Source organism: Aulonocara stuartgranti (assembly GCF_965226115.1).
Source record: "Aulonocara stuartgranti genome assembly, chromosome: 20".
Classification (NCBI taxonomy): Eukaryota; Metazoa; Chordata; class Actinopteri; order Cichliformes; family Cichlidae; genus Aulonocara; species Aulonocara stuartgranti.
Genome location: NC_138956.1, coordinates 21159208 through 21174022, shown reverse-complemented (window position 1 = coordinate 21174022; position 14815 = coordinate 21159208). Strand labels below are relative to the sequence as shown.

The 14815-nt window shown below is 40.0% G+C and overlaps 1 protein-coding gene and 1 long non-coding RNA gene across 3 annotated transcripts; one reads left to right on the top strand and one right to left on the bottom strand.

Annotated features, from left to right (window-relative positions):
• Positions 1–4994: 4994 nt before the first annotated feature.
• wdr13 (WD repeat domain 13) lies at positions 4995–12901 on the bottom strand. Its single transcript, XM_082519720.1, has 10 exons — positions 12800–12901; positions 12196–12283; positions 11837–12068; positions 11318–11427; positions 10932–11062; positions 10531–10838; positions 8107–8287; positions 7817–7958; positions 7546–7664; positions 4995–5887 (listed from the first exon to the last, which is right to left on the bottom strand). The coding sequence occupies exons 2-10, from the start codon at positions 12234–12236 to the stop codon at positions 5703–5705; spliced, it is 1449 nt and encodes a 482-aa protein (XP_082375846.1). The 5' UTR covers positions 12237–12283; positions 12800–12901; the 3' UTR covers positions 4995–5702.
• On the top strand, positions 12291–14752 carry LOC309697651. 2 transcript variants are annotated; one of them, XR_014273884.1, is made up of 5 exons: positions 12291–12444; positions 13591–13721; positions 13882–13913; positions 13999–14068; positions 14260–14752. It is a non-coding gene; the product is annotated as an uncharacterized lncRNA (long non-coding RNA). The 2 variants fall into 2 exon arrangements; XR_014273885.1 differs by having other exon boundaries at positions 13442–13721.
• Positions 14753–14815: the final 63 nt, after the last annotated feature.

Below are 14815 nucleotides of genomic sequence, written 5' to 3'. Positions count from 1 at the left end.
ACGGCCGCTGTATAAATTATGTAAATTAAAAGTAGCTTTTTCTTTCACCTACCGTTTTCAAGTGGCAGCTGTTGAATCTTTTGTGCAAACTGCAGAAAGGGTTTTAAGGGGTATCTAATCCCTCAAAAGATTTTATATTTTAAAATAGGCAGAATTAGTGCTCATGTTAAGATATTTGGATCAATATCTCTACAAGTATCAGGATCCTAAACGAATAGTAGACATACGATCATAGAAAATAATTTTGGATATACTTTATGGTTAACTCCTCTGCAGGATAAGAAACATCAATGTAGTGTAAAAAAAACCCCAGCTCATACAGATTCCACATGTACAGCAAGCCTTATGCAACAGAAGTGCTTCTGACACGTTAAAAGAAAATGGATGGCTTGGAAGAAAAATACTTCATTGTTGTAATTAGGACATGATTGAAATCCAGTCACTGTGTGGTTATGTAATGTCTTGATAAACAATTAGCCTATATTTTAAATTTGAATGAGAGATAATTTCCTTTGTCTTAATTGCTGTGCTCAAGCTGATGAAAAGGATGGTTCTATAGTGAGCAGCATCAATTGTGTGAACGCCCTCTAAATAGTCCAGGTTTAACAGGTTGCATCCAACTGTGCCTCTCTGTCTCCCCAGAACTGATGCTGAAGATTCATCTAAGCGCTTATTTTTAGTTTTATTCCCACTTCTCTCCAAGATTCACAACAACATAGGCGGTATTACTCATTTGTGAAAGCTCACCCCCGCCCGCTGTACGTTCTGAGGATGCAGAGTGCTGCATAGGCCTTGTTGCACTGTCCTATCAGAAAACATGTGGTCACGCGGGTGAAGTTTTGTGTTGACCTCATAGACAATTCTCTTTTTTTTTGTTTGTTTGTTTTTGATCAGCACCTATCATGGCTGCTTCAAACAAAGCCGGCGTTCCTTCCTTGCAGTGTATCCAAACTTGCATGTCGCAAACTCCTTACCAACCTTGAGAAGAATGTAATCGTGTGAAAGTGCTGTGCTGGAAATTTTGAAACTACAGGTTCCTTTGAACGCTGTGCTTTTCAATTACTTTAATTCAATCTCTTTTTCACTTGGTAATTTCTTTCTTTTCTCTGCACTGTGTAGAGACTGCAATGCAAACTGCAGTCACAATTTGTGAGCGCAGTGATTTCCAATGCAGGGGTGTGCAGTCATTTTAATATTATTTTTTCTAATAGTTCTTTTTACTGCAAATTCTATAATATTTTCACCCATTTAAATTTTAGAAACATTATCTAAATTAAAATAAAAGCAACTAATGTTTAGTTAAACTAGCCACACAAAAATAATCAACAAGCGTGACACCACCATGGCCAGTGAGGCCATTCTAACCAGTCCTCTGACCTCACACAACCAACAAAGGCCTGTAAGTGTTGCTACACTTCCTCAGAAAAGACGAGTTAACTCCACTAAACACTGTTTTCAGTGGAGCTTAAATATTATGAGTCTTCAAGTTGTACATCTAAAGAGGGGGAAATTATTATTTAATCTCGTGTTGAATTTGTAAGTTTGCTCACTTACAAAGAAATGAACAGACTCTAATTATATGGTTGTTTCATTTTAATGGAGTGAAACAGAACATCAACCAAAAATTCAGTTTAGAACTTTTTCCGTAATGAGGATTTTTGGTTGATTTCTTGTGACTCCCCCCAAAAATCAAAATCAAAATCAAGCTACCATGAAAACTGGAGTTCATTTCTTTGTAAGTGAGCAAATTTACAAATTCATCAGGGGATCAAATAATTATGTCCCACACCAAATATAGCCGTCGTGAGTGAGTGACTAAAAAAAAAGTATTTGGGATACAGATCAGTGTGATAAATGTTTCACAGGATGCTCAGAAGAATAACATCAGTTAAAGGATCAGAAAGAAAGAGGAAGTATTGACAAAAGCACTATATTGATAATGTGAGCAATTTGTGACAACCTACATAAAGGAACTTCCCTAATAACAGTACTCAGCAGTGCTTCAAATTCACTGCTAATATCAACATGCTAACATGGTGATCAGATTAAAAAGTGACAGCAGTTCTAGTGTTTAATTTGATGCCAAACTGGAACAAGATACACTCACTGGCCACTTGTTTGCTTATAGAACTGCCTTAATTCTTTGTAGCACAGATTCAACGAGATGCTGGAAGCTTTCCTCAGAGACTTTGGTCCACGTTGACATGATAGCATCACAGTGTAGATTTGTCAGCTGTGCATCCATGGTGTGAATCTCCTGTTCCACTACATGGCAGATGTCCTCTATTGGATTGAGATCTGGTGACTGTGAAACCAGTTTATGACAGTTTGGGCTTCGTGACATGGCGCTTTATGCTGCTGGAAGCAGTCGTCAGAAGATGAGTACAGCAGCAAAACTCGGTGTTGTCACGCTGTGTTGTTTAAACAATGCTCAGTTGTTGCTAAGAGGCCCAAAGTGTGCCAAGAAAATATTCCCCACACCAGACCACCACCTGCAGCAGCCTGAACCACTGACACAAGGCAGGGTGGATCCATGTTTTCATGCCGTTTACACCCAGTTCTGAGCCCAGTTGCAACAGCAATTGAGATTCATCAGACCAGGCAATGTTTTAGCAATCTTCTGTTACTCAATTTTGTTAATGCTATGCAAATTGTAGCCTCAGTTTCCCATTCTGAGCTGACAGGAGTGCCACCCAGTGTGGTCTTCTGCTATCTAGGCCATCTACTTCAAGGTTAGAAGTAGTGTGTGTTCAGCAGTGCTCTTCTACATACCTCAGTTGTAACGTGTTGTTATTTGAGTTACTGTTGCCTTTATCAACTCAAAGCAGGTTTTTTCACCCAGAGAACTGCCATTCACTGGATATTTTCTCTTTCTCACATGATTGTCTATAAAAGATGGCTGTGTGGGAAAAACCCAGCAGATCAGCAGTTTCTGAAATACCCAGACCAACCCATCTGGGACAAAAAACCACATTACGTCCAAAGTCGCTTGAATCATCTTTCTTCCCCATTTTGTTACACGTTTTGAACTTCAGCATGTCAGCTTGACTGTGTCTAAGTGTTACTGCCCTGTGATTGGCTGGTTAGAGATTTGCATTAACAATTAGTTGCCCAGGTGTATGTAATGGATTGGCTTATAAATATGGAACCATGGTTATCAAGAATCTGATTACATTTCTTATTAGATTAGCAAAAGAAAGAGGGCAATCACCAAAGTGAAAGTCATCCACAAGTGATACAAAATATTTAAGGTATAGAGATTTTTGAGATATTTCAATTCAATATCCAGTTTTATTTGTGTCAAATCACAACACCAGTCGCCTCAAGGCACTTCATATTGTAAAGTACAGTCCCCACAATAATACAAAGAAAACAGAAAACCCCAACAATGAAAAGAACACCGTTGGAGCAAGCACTTGGCGACAGTGAGAAGGGAAAAAAATCCCTTTTAACAGGAAGAAACCTCTGGCAGAACCAGCCGTCCCTCAGGGAGGGACAGCCACCTGCTGGGATCGATTTCACTCAGCATTAAGGCAGAATGCAAAATCAACCAAGATCAGAAAAGTCAAGATCACTGGATAGATTGCTATTCAGTAAAAAGGACAAGATGTTACAGTCCCCATGCATTATCAGGGACTGTAACATCTAGTCCTTTTTACTGAATAGCAATCTATCCAGTGCATTTTGCCACCAGATTGATGAACTATGTTATATTTTAGTCTTTAAGACCATGTTGGTAGGATGACCTTTATACCCAGAGAAGAATTTACCGCTCTCCATTAGGGCTGCCACAAACGGTTATTTTGATAGTCAACTAGTCACTGATTATTTTTGCGATTAGTCGACTAATCAGATCATCATCCATTGGAGGTAAAACGTACAGCTTATTGCACCAGCAGCATCTGCTCTTATATAACTATCATTAGCTTACAGCTTTAACTGTTTAAGGTATGTGCTAACTAAAAATAAAGACAAGATGATAGTTTATTAAATTTTAATGAAATTTGCAGATTGTTTCGGTGAAGTTTAATAAACTCCTTGCTATCTAAAATATAACAGGACACCGGAGTAAATTCTCCAGCATCTCACACTTCTGATGATCAGCTGTCTGCTTGACGTTTATTCAGCTGTGTAAAAACTATAACTTTAATCTCAGCCAAACCGATTTACTCAGGAACAAATGAAATACTAAAAAAAGCCAAACAATTACATTTTTAAGTTATCTAAGTGACTCATATATCATGTTTAACCTGAGTAGCGAAAGACGGCGGTGGGTTTGAAAAAGATTTGCCGGGAGTCCGGTGTTCTCACGGCTCTAGTTAGCCTAGCCCCCGGCTAGCTATCGAGCTAGTGGGTAACAGACGTCTCCGAAAACGTCGGAGCGCTTTTGAAAATATGCGGTGTCTTGATAAACTGAGCAGATATTTGAGGTTTACACAGCTACATTCTCGCCTGAAAATATGTTAAATGTTTATTTTGTGACCCAGAAAGAATAATAAGAGCAATATTAAAACTAACTAGCTGCCACCATTGTTGGAAACTGCGCTGGGCTGCGCTATGAATTCTGGGACGCTGCTTCTTCTTCTTCGGGGTTTAACGGCAGCTGGTATCCTTGTACATGCAGTGCTGCCATCTTCTGTTTCAGTCCGTTATTACACTCTTAAATCCTGCTACTTATTCCTGCGTTTTTCAGGATCTTACAAAGCTTCAAAAGACGCGTCGACTATTAAATCAGTCGTCGACGATTTTGATAGTCGACGTAATCGTGACTAGTCGACTAATCGTGGCAGCCCTACTCTCCATATACAATAAACCATCTCTGAACACCAGAAATGACTGTTCCAGTGTAGATCTTGAAGACCCACACTATGACTAATATTCTCCTACACTGTAGGTTTGACCACTTTACTACTCTGAGCACCTCTGGTATGCACATTTCCGTTTCCAATTATACCGAGATCCATGTATGCCATGAAAAAGGCAGCAAAGGCAACTGACATTTACAATAGTTTATTGTGGATTTGTGAAATAAATTAAATGAATCAGCAACCAGCTTGACCCGAGTATACACGCACACACATACAGGTTAAGTACAAACACCCTTTAATCTTTTTTGTCATGATTTGATATGCCTGATCCGGATTTCAGTTTCATGCACATGGTCTCAAATGCAAAACAGCAACTGAAAGCAAATAAGGCCATTTTACTACACTTGATTACACTGATTGAATAACAGTTACATAAATAGTGAACTAGATCTATGCCAGAGGGACTGTCAGTGTGATATAAAGTGTTTTTTGTTTTGTTTTTTTTGGAAAATTATGTGTTCTCTTCACATGAAGTAGGTCGTATCCACCCAACTTGAGGTCAGCCATGACACATGCATGGTATTAGTGCTCGTTCATTCTTTACAAACCAAAGAAAAAAAAAGAAAAAGCCATTTCTCAGCTGCAGCTGTAGGAGCACTGACACACACAGCCCACCTCCCACACCATGAATTTCTAAGACATCCCTACCTACACAGCATGGCGTTCTGATTGCACTTGAGTATCATTACATTAAACATTTGACGCAGCCTGTTACATTCCAGTGAAAATCTAAAGACTTGTTATTGGACGGTTAAGGAGCAGCAGGCTTTTTATATGCAGTGGATGGAAGCTTTTTTTTAATTTTTAACATGGTTTTTTTCATTAGTGGATCAGTCACTTTTGCTCACGCCTCCAGATGATGACCATGCCGGTGGAATCAGCAGATGCAAGTAAACTCTCGTCGCAGTTGAAGCTGACATCCAACACTGGACCCCCATGACCCTGCAGCTTGTTTACTATCGCCTTGGTGTTGCGCTCGACATCGAAGAAGTAGACGCAGCCATCCTCGCTGCCAGTCACTGCAGCAGAGGGAGAAACACAAAAAGAAATGGCGTGGAGACATTACAAGGACAGCTTGAGAAGATTTAATTTGGGATTGTCTCTAGGCAAGGTGCACACTAATTACTGTGACAACAACAGGATGTATATTATATATTTTTTTCTCTTTCCAGCAGAAAGTAGAATCAACACAGAATTATCTGCACACTCTAATGCATACTGGGCGAAATCAGAAATGCACAGGTGGTCACACACTGCGCCTGACAAGAGGACGGGGACACACAGCTTGTTTATTTTCCACTTCCAGCATGAAGAGAAAGTAACACAGGCTATACACGAAGGAGAGCGCTTAATGAAGGTTGAGCTTATTCATAAATGTTGATGACTTAGCTTGCTGACAGATTTAAACAGACAGATGTTGCATGACCACCTGAAAATAAAATTATACTCCCTGAGCCTTGTTCTGCTGGAGGTTCCTTCCTGTTAAAAGGGAGTTTTTCCTTCCCACTGTCACCAAGTGCTTGCTCAAAGGGAATTGTCTGATGGTTGATGTTTTCTCTGTTCTCTCATTTGGTGCTATATAAACACAACTGATTTTAACTGAACTTATTCAAACATTTCTTTTATATCTTTAAGAGTCTCTTTATACTTTCCATCTTCTTTTTCTATATACAACAACAAATAATAAGAATAACAGGCCAATAAGAATCATTAGGTTAACTAACAGTAGTTTGCCTGGAGACACAAACCTAATAATAAAAACAAGTCTTAAAAATGATTGATAGATCGAAAATAAACCATTAAATCTAGCAAGGACAGACTTTGAGGTTGAGCAGCATTATAGTTTATAAAAGGGGATCCACACACAGGCTCCATATTTCTGTCCTTGGACTTTACATGACCAGAGTAGCTTTAGATGAGTCACAGTTTAAAATAATCTCAGTTCATCCACTTTCTGAGGCCATTTGAGCTCTTCTCCTGACTAAACCAAGCATTTAGAGCAGTATGAAGCCTGAGTGAGGATGAGCAGAAATATTAGTTGATCATCACAAGGGAAATATTGGAATATTCCTTGAATACTGATTATACCTTTGATTCTAATCTCAAATGACTTGACAAACCAACTTCCCTGGAGGATTAGCACTAGAGCTCATTTTCATTTATTTACAGAACTATCTGTGTTTTGCATGCTTTTCTTGAAAACAGGAAAAACAGCAAAAACACAGATAGTTCTTTCATGTTGTCACATATTTTATGGGTAAATTCTACTGAACTCTTAAATGCTGGCAAGCACCTTCTAAATAAATGTGTGAAAGTATCTATTTTAAGACATGAAATAGCCTGAGCTTCTGGCTTTCAGAGGTTGGACATGCATATTTTAAACTCGGCTCATTTTTGCTATAAACTTCCATAAATCTAAAATTAAGGAAAATTAAGAAAATAAATAAAAGCATAACAGGTTCACTGCAACCGTGCTGGTCTCATGTTAGCAATTTACTTCATAGGAAAAGTACTCTCTCTCTCAAAAATTGTCTTTTTTTTTTTTGTTGTTTTATTCCAGAGGCAGTGGTATGCTATTTTGGTCAGTGTTTTACACTGAATTGCCTGCAGCAGGATATAAACTATGGTCTAATTTTGTATTCAAATATTACAGCAGGAACACTGGGAGACTTCTTACCCACACAGGCCCCCTGTCTGAAAGACATGAGGGGGCAGAAGATGCTATGAACGAGCTGGGATCCATGCTGGATGGGGAAGCTTCTCTTCAGCTGTAGTGTTCCCTCGTTGTCTACCACCCTGCCAATGTGAAGGTGTCATAACTGGTCAAATTCAGCATAACAGCATAATCACAAACAGATATTACAAGTAAACATGTTACAGCTTTAAAATCTGCACAGTGGAAACAAAGCTGCTTATTAATTAACAGTGACTTGATCTTGCAGACTGACCTGTACAGCAGAAGCTTATTGACACAGGCGTTAACCAGCAGCGAGGGGTCTCTGGCCTCTCGGCTAATCCAGGAACGAGCGGATATGCTGCAGATAGAGCTGCCTTCACTCACCACCAGACGCTTGGCTTTAGTAAGCTTCCCTGTGGTTGGGTCGGGAGGAACAAAAGCAGCAAAGACCGACAGAAACAGATCAGCTGCTGACCCTCCAGAGCAGACATACTCTTCAGAGAAAAACTCATTATAATTTCTAATGTGGCCCTTTTCCAAATGTAAATGTGGTAGGTGTACCTGTGGCCATGTCAAAGAGGAAAGAGAAGATGCTCCCCCTGTCATCACCGGCCCAAAGGATCTTCCCTGGAGCATCAAAGGAGAGAGACAGCACGCGGCCTGTCAGCTTACTGGAGCCCCCCTTCACCTTCTTCCCAGTGGAGATGTTCACCACCTGCAGGTGGTGCTTGCTGTTTCCCACCTGGAACACAGATCCGGGAATGAAGACCTTTAATAATTCCACAGCGCTACACGGAGAAACTGACAGTGTGCACCATTTCTTTCTGTTGTAATTTAACCTGCGAAACCCAAATTTATCTTTCTCATGTTATATTTAATGAGGCATAAATGGACACTGCTGTGACAACACGTCTTTCAGCTTACATTCTGTACATCCGTTAAAGTATTTGTCATCAAACAGCTAAGTGAAATCCAAATTATCCGTCACATTTACCACTTCACAAAGGCTGACATTTCATTCTAAAATTTTAATCAATGTCTGCACAGTGGAAGTATTCATTTAGTTATTGAGACTGGGATAAAAGGGTTCTCTTTGGAGGTTATTGCCTCAGCATGAAAGGCTTAATTTAGACTTTACTCACAAAAGGGGAAACATCTGGAATAAATGTGACAATGAATTAATTTCAGAGCGCGCTATGAAGTTTGAAGGAAATAAAAGCTGTAAATGTCCCTTGAGGTTACTCAGAAAGGTAATTTCTTTCAGCCTTTACCAAAAGTGTCGGATAACTGAAGTGTGACTTTAAGCATGCGGAAAACAGTAAAGGTGTAAGCAGACATCTGGTGACGGACTACACAGTTATTGTTCAGGTTTAACTAGTGTCTCGTCTTAACATATCTTAACAACAACTAAAAACTAGCACGCACATTCAATGTGAAGCCTGCAACTAAAGTCCGAGCCCCTGAAATTTTGAATTTCAATTTTAAATGTTATATTTATCACCCAATAAGAGAACATGCATCCAGTCTACACACTCACACATTATTGACTGTCATTCATCCACCTTGCTTTAAGATCCTTTAGGAATTTCAAAGAAAGCCATCATTTATTGTAATATTTTCAGCAACTAATCCCTTTAATCCTTTCAAACAATACACATTAAAGCAAAATAATGCAAAATAAAATACATCAATTATATCCTCTGCAACCAAGGATATATGCTCAGCAACCACTTTATTAGGCACACTTTTTCAACTGTTTGCTAAGACAAATCACATGGCATCAGTTCAATGTATTTAGGCATACAGACTTGGTCAAGACAACCTGCTAAAGTTCAAACCAAGCATCAGAAAGGCTAAACTATGGAAGCACCACACTGGATCCACTTAGCACCAATTAACCCTTTAAAACCAATCGGAGCAGGCATGCTCCATTTTGCGTAACTATTTTTAAATGAACTGGAACCACGTAAGCTAGCGCAATAATTTTTTTTGCATTTGAAACCGGAGGAGTTGTACTTACAACTTATGCCATCAGTTTGTCCTAGGTTTCCTTCCACATATAGCTTTGCAAAGATTGCATAAAAAGCACTTGCAGCAACAACAATATAATATTCCAGAAACAGGCTTTGCTGATCCAATCAGCTGTTCATAACACTTCCTACGTGGGAATAGACGTCAGCGCGAACTATCACACATCCGCCAATACCTGCCCGAAACCGGAAGTGGCATCAATTTTGTGAAAATTTAGTTTTTTACCTTCAGGGCCTTATAAGCCTACACTGGTGTTTTTTATGTTTGACTTCATGCTTTTCTGTATCGTTTCTGGGATGCTTAAAACTCAAATTGTACTGCTGGAAATAGTTTATAATAATGCACATGCTGTTTTTTTTGCAAATTTGCATGATAATATTTATTTTTTCGTTTTCCCTGCAGTATATAACTAGAAACTAGAAATTTCTCTAACTAGAAATATGTGTAAAAAAATGATTTTCAATTTTTTTTGTAGTTTATTGCACTTATTTGCAATTTATGTAGTTACTATGGACTTAATGCATAGATATTATTAAAATTTGGGCTATAATGGTTGTATTGATGTATAGCAACTTGAACTGCTCCCTACAGCATGTAAAAATATAAAAATAAGCTCTGGCGGACTTGGTTCTATGGTAGGTTCTAAAGGGTTAAGCTTCGTTTAAACACCACAGCCTGAGTATTGTAGATGACCATGTCCATCCATTTATGAACAGTGTACCCGTCTTCTGATAGCTGATGATAACACGCCATGTTAAAAAACTCAAATCCTCTCAAACTGGCTTCTTGAACACGATAATGAGTTCACTGTACTCAATTAGCCTCGGTTATTTAGTCATCTTTCACATTTTAGTCTTTCATTCAAGGTGATTTTCAAAAGTAACTTTTATTTCAGTTCAACTTTCTTTGTTTTGTGGTATTATCTTTTTATATCACATGTAATATGGGACTCACCACAGTAAGGTTATTATTCATGGGTTGGAAGGTGCAGCAGAGCAACTCGCTGGATTCTGGGTCTCTGACCTCTCGGATGCACCGGCCATCCTCTGTATTCCAAATACGGAGTGTTCCGTCCAGCGATGTCGACACAATGATGTCATTGCTCAGAGACCAGGCAAAGTCTGTAACTGGACCTCCATGACCTTTTAGGGTCACCTTCACACTGGGAGGAGGTGGTGAGAGTGTCATAATGGACAGAGTGCCATCCAGTGAGCAGCAAGCAAGGAGGTGCTTGTCATCATTGGCAAACTGCAAACGTGGAACTTAAAGAACAAAAAGAGGACAGAAGCGTGGAATACATGGAGATTTTCAGTGTATACACATTGATTATAATGAATTCAAAACCATTTACCTACCAGCAGAGTCGACATGTTGATCAAATATGTGGTGCATGCCAGCAAAAGCATAATTTTCACTCAATGTTGTGTCTCCTGCCATGGCACGACTGGCCTCTGCCACTGAGGTGGGCACCAAACTGCCCGGAGGCCTGAGGTCACAAATAAAAACTGTCACGTAAGCACATAATCAATAAAACACACCTCACAACCCTTGCCTACAGCTGACCACTCAATATAAGAGATCCAGTCATTACTCAGTGCCACATAACTAGAATTACGGCCAGTAAATCTAAACTAACGCATCTACTCATAGCAGAAGTAAATCAAAAATGAATTTAATTGCTTAAAGCAATGAGACAAAATGCTGGATGTGAGCTGGTCTCTGAGTGCACTCTTCTGGGTACCTCTCATCGTAGACGGCTCTGTTCATCTGGGCCTGTAGCTGGTACGAGCCTCTACTGACAGACCGGCGATGACCACGAGCCCCTTGGGCACGGGGGTCCTCCTCAAAGTCCTGACAGAGAGCAGAAGGGGCCGCAGAGAGAGAAAGAACCTCAAAGGAGTGAGTGCAAGAACTCAAGACCTCAAACAATCATGAAACAAAAACAACCACGAAATGTTGAAAACTTGTTGAAATTACCATGCATTTTCAAGTTACTGATACTGCCCACTTACATGGGCAATGCCAGCAATTTCAACCAAGCTGCTCAGTTTAATATGAACGGGCAACCAAAGTGTTGCTTGGCTATGTTGCTCACTGATCAAAACTCACATTAAGCCTTCCAGATGGCTCTTATATCCTAAACTTCCTTTCCAGCTTTAAGTTATTTTAAAATCTTTTCCCCCCAAATTAGTGCAACCACACCCGCCTACTCTCTCGCCTGTTCTACTTTTCCTGCCCTTTCTATTTCTTTGGGTCTGACCTCCATTCGGTCCAGTGTGGTGCGGGAGCTGCGCACACTGCTGGCCCTGAAGCTGCTCTGCTCAGACAGGGGCCCGTAGCGCAGGGCCAGCAGCTGACTGCGCAGCTTCAGGTACTGCCTGCGCAGCCCTGGCTCAAAGCCACACTTGGCGTTCTCTCTGAGCAGCTGGCTGCGTCGGCGGATGTACTGAGTTCGGAACTGTGGGAAGGTAGGCGTGCGGTAAGCATTGTACCTGGAAAAGGGGAAAGAAATGACACAGCACAGGCAATAACTCACAAATGATCCATATACAATTACATGTCTGAATGGCTTCGTCATCAGTTTGGACTATTAAAGCCAGCTGCCTGACTGAGTCTCACCTTGCGTCCACTGCCAACACCTGCTGCCAAACTGCTGCCATTCCACAAGCACTCTGGGTAAAAAGGAAGCCACTACCAGGGCAGATACCTGTCACAAGACACAACACAAAATTCACATTATTAGCAACTTTAACGGAAAAAAAAATAGCATGTACCAACTGTATGAGGTCGAAAAAAGACAAGCTAGTATTAATGATGCGCTGATAAAACTGAAATATTACCCCCACCATCACATCCTCAGCGTCAAAGGTAGCAATGATTCAAATTCTAATGGCAAATGAATGGTTGTGTTACTGAAATGTTATGCAATGCGAGTTTGACACTAGAAAACAATCCGTAAGGAGAACCGACATAATCTGCTGAACGGTTTCCGCTTTTATTTTCTCGAAACAATGTAAGCAGACGAGCTAAACTAGCGCTAGCCTGTCATTTAGCAAGTTAGCCACAACATCATATGCGACTACTGCTCATAAAAAACACTTTCCCGTTCAATTTTCAGCTTAGACACACAGTCTAGGAGCTAACAATTTAATACAGCGTATAAGACATGACTGGTGATCACAGAGCAAAGAAACTCAGTAAAATACGGCTAGAAATCGCTCACCTTCCTTAGCTTTTCTCCATCGCTGCTTTTTCTGTCAAATCACGTGACACACTGTAACCAGCCCAGTCACTGATGTGGAGCTGCTGAATCCGGATGATGATTCACAGCGTTTACATTTAACGTTACATTCAAAATAATTAACCGACCATGGATCGACTGAGGTGCAAAAGATCTAACAGTCCATTAACTCATTAAGTACACGGCTATAGGTTTTTTTTTATTCAGAAATCAATAAAATATTAGGGCTTTATATTTGTTTACTTATAGGAAAAAACTATGCATGGTTTGGTTGCATTATGGTGATCACTTTGACCTGCTGAGAAGCAAAATAATCAATTGATTAATATCAGCAATATTTTACTAGTCCACACAGAAAATGCAAAGCATTGCAAATCTGAGTATAACTTAATGATCCCTGCCAAAACCATCCACTCCTAAAGTGCTGACAAGGCTGGAGGCCAATTCAGTGTAACAATATGTAGCAGAAACATTTAAATTTCTAAGGACAAAGTGTTACCTTCTATCAATGTGGGAGGAAGTGTGATCCATGACTTAGCCGAAAATAACAACAATAATAAAAAAAAAAAACATGATCACTTTGCCTGTAATATGATGAAAATACTTTCTTGCCATGCACAATAGGTGAACACATGGTTCCAGTGGGTTCACAATGGCAGTATTACAAGGTCAGCTCCGAGGTTTCGCCTGGCTCAGCAAAGACCTGCAGAGCTGTAGGGCGTGCTGCTAAGCTGACGGGGCTCTTTGCTTGTTCATGGTGCTCTTTCTCGAAGGGGCCCCAGTGACAGAGCCATTCACAAGCACGGGCCATAAATGACCGAGCTGAACACCACATTAAGCACTGCATTCTCAAAAAAAACCCACCATCGACTCTGGAGGATAGCCAAAATGCCAGGAACAAAAGGTTAGTAGCATGCAACAAAAAAACCCTAATAATACAAAAATATATTTTAATTTATTTGCATACCAGAGCTCCATGTCCAATAAAATCAGCAAAAGCTACAGAAAAGTTGGCCTTGCTGCCAAATGTTTAAAACTAATCTGAATATTTGTGCCATTTTCAGGTAATAAGTCGGACAAGAAGTCAACTACCAAGGTAGGAATGTCATTATTATTCTAACTCTTGTCTCAATCTGCATTTTGTGCTGCTTGAGTTTATTCGTTTTACTTTAATTTCACAGCAACCTCAGAGTCCTAAAGAGCAGCCGAAGAAAGGTGATCAGAAAGGAGATGATAACAAGAAGCAAGGAGGTAAGCATTTATATTAACTATATTATTTAAAGAAAAATATTAATAATAATTAGAAAAGACATTTATTTTGTGCAGACTTGATTTTGACAGATTGGAGCAGCATATGAAATCCCCTACATGTGGCACATAGGGGTGAAATGAAGTGCTGTGTCCCCAGTGAAGGTATCTGTCTGTGTTTTACCCCCTCGCAGGACAGCCGAAGGGAGAGAAGCAATAACTTCCAGGCATTTGTGAAGATGGCTTTGGAGACACTGCTTGGGTCTTGCCGTCGTAAACATGGGGGTCCTCGGGGCAGACAGGGCTGAGCGCACCTCCCCTTCCCTCCATTTTGCTCTTTTCCCCAGAGCCTGCAGACTGTGCTGTTGTGTGGCCTGGCAATACAGCATATGCTCACCCCTGGCAGTGGCAAAAAAAAAAAATTTAACCTGATCTCCATCCATCACCATCTGTCGTTCAACCTTTTTCTGTCACCTTCCTGACATTGTCCTCTTTAGCTTATTGGATGCTCAGAAATAGACTCCAGGTTTGACCAGATCTTTGCTTAAAGATCAAAAAATAAAATCAAAAAAATCATGCAGTCCTTCTCAACTCACCCTAATGCCATGATTGACTTTGTAACAGTTGATACATTATTTTTGTAAATCACTAAAATAAACAGTTATTTATTACAGCAGTCCATGTTTTTATGGCATTTGTTTTTTTAAAAAGAAAACAAAATCTCTGAAATGTCGACACTGAATCAAACAA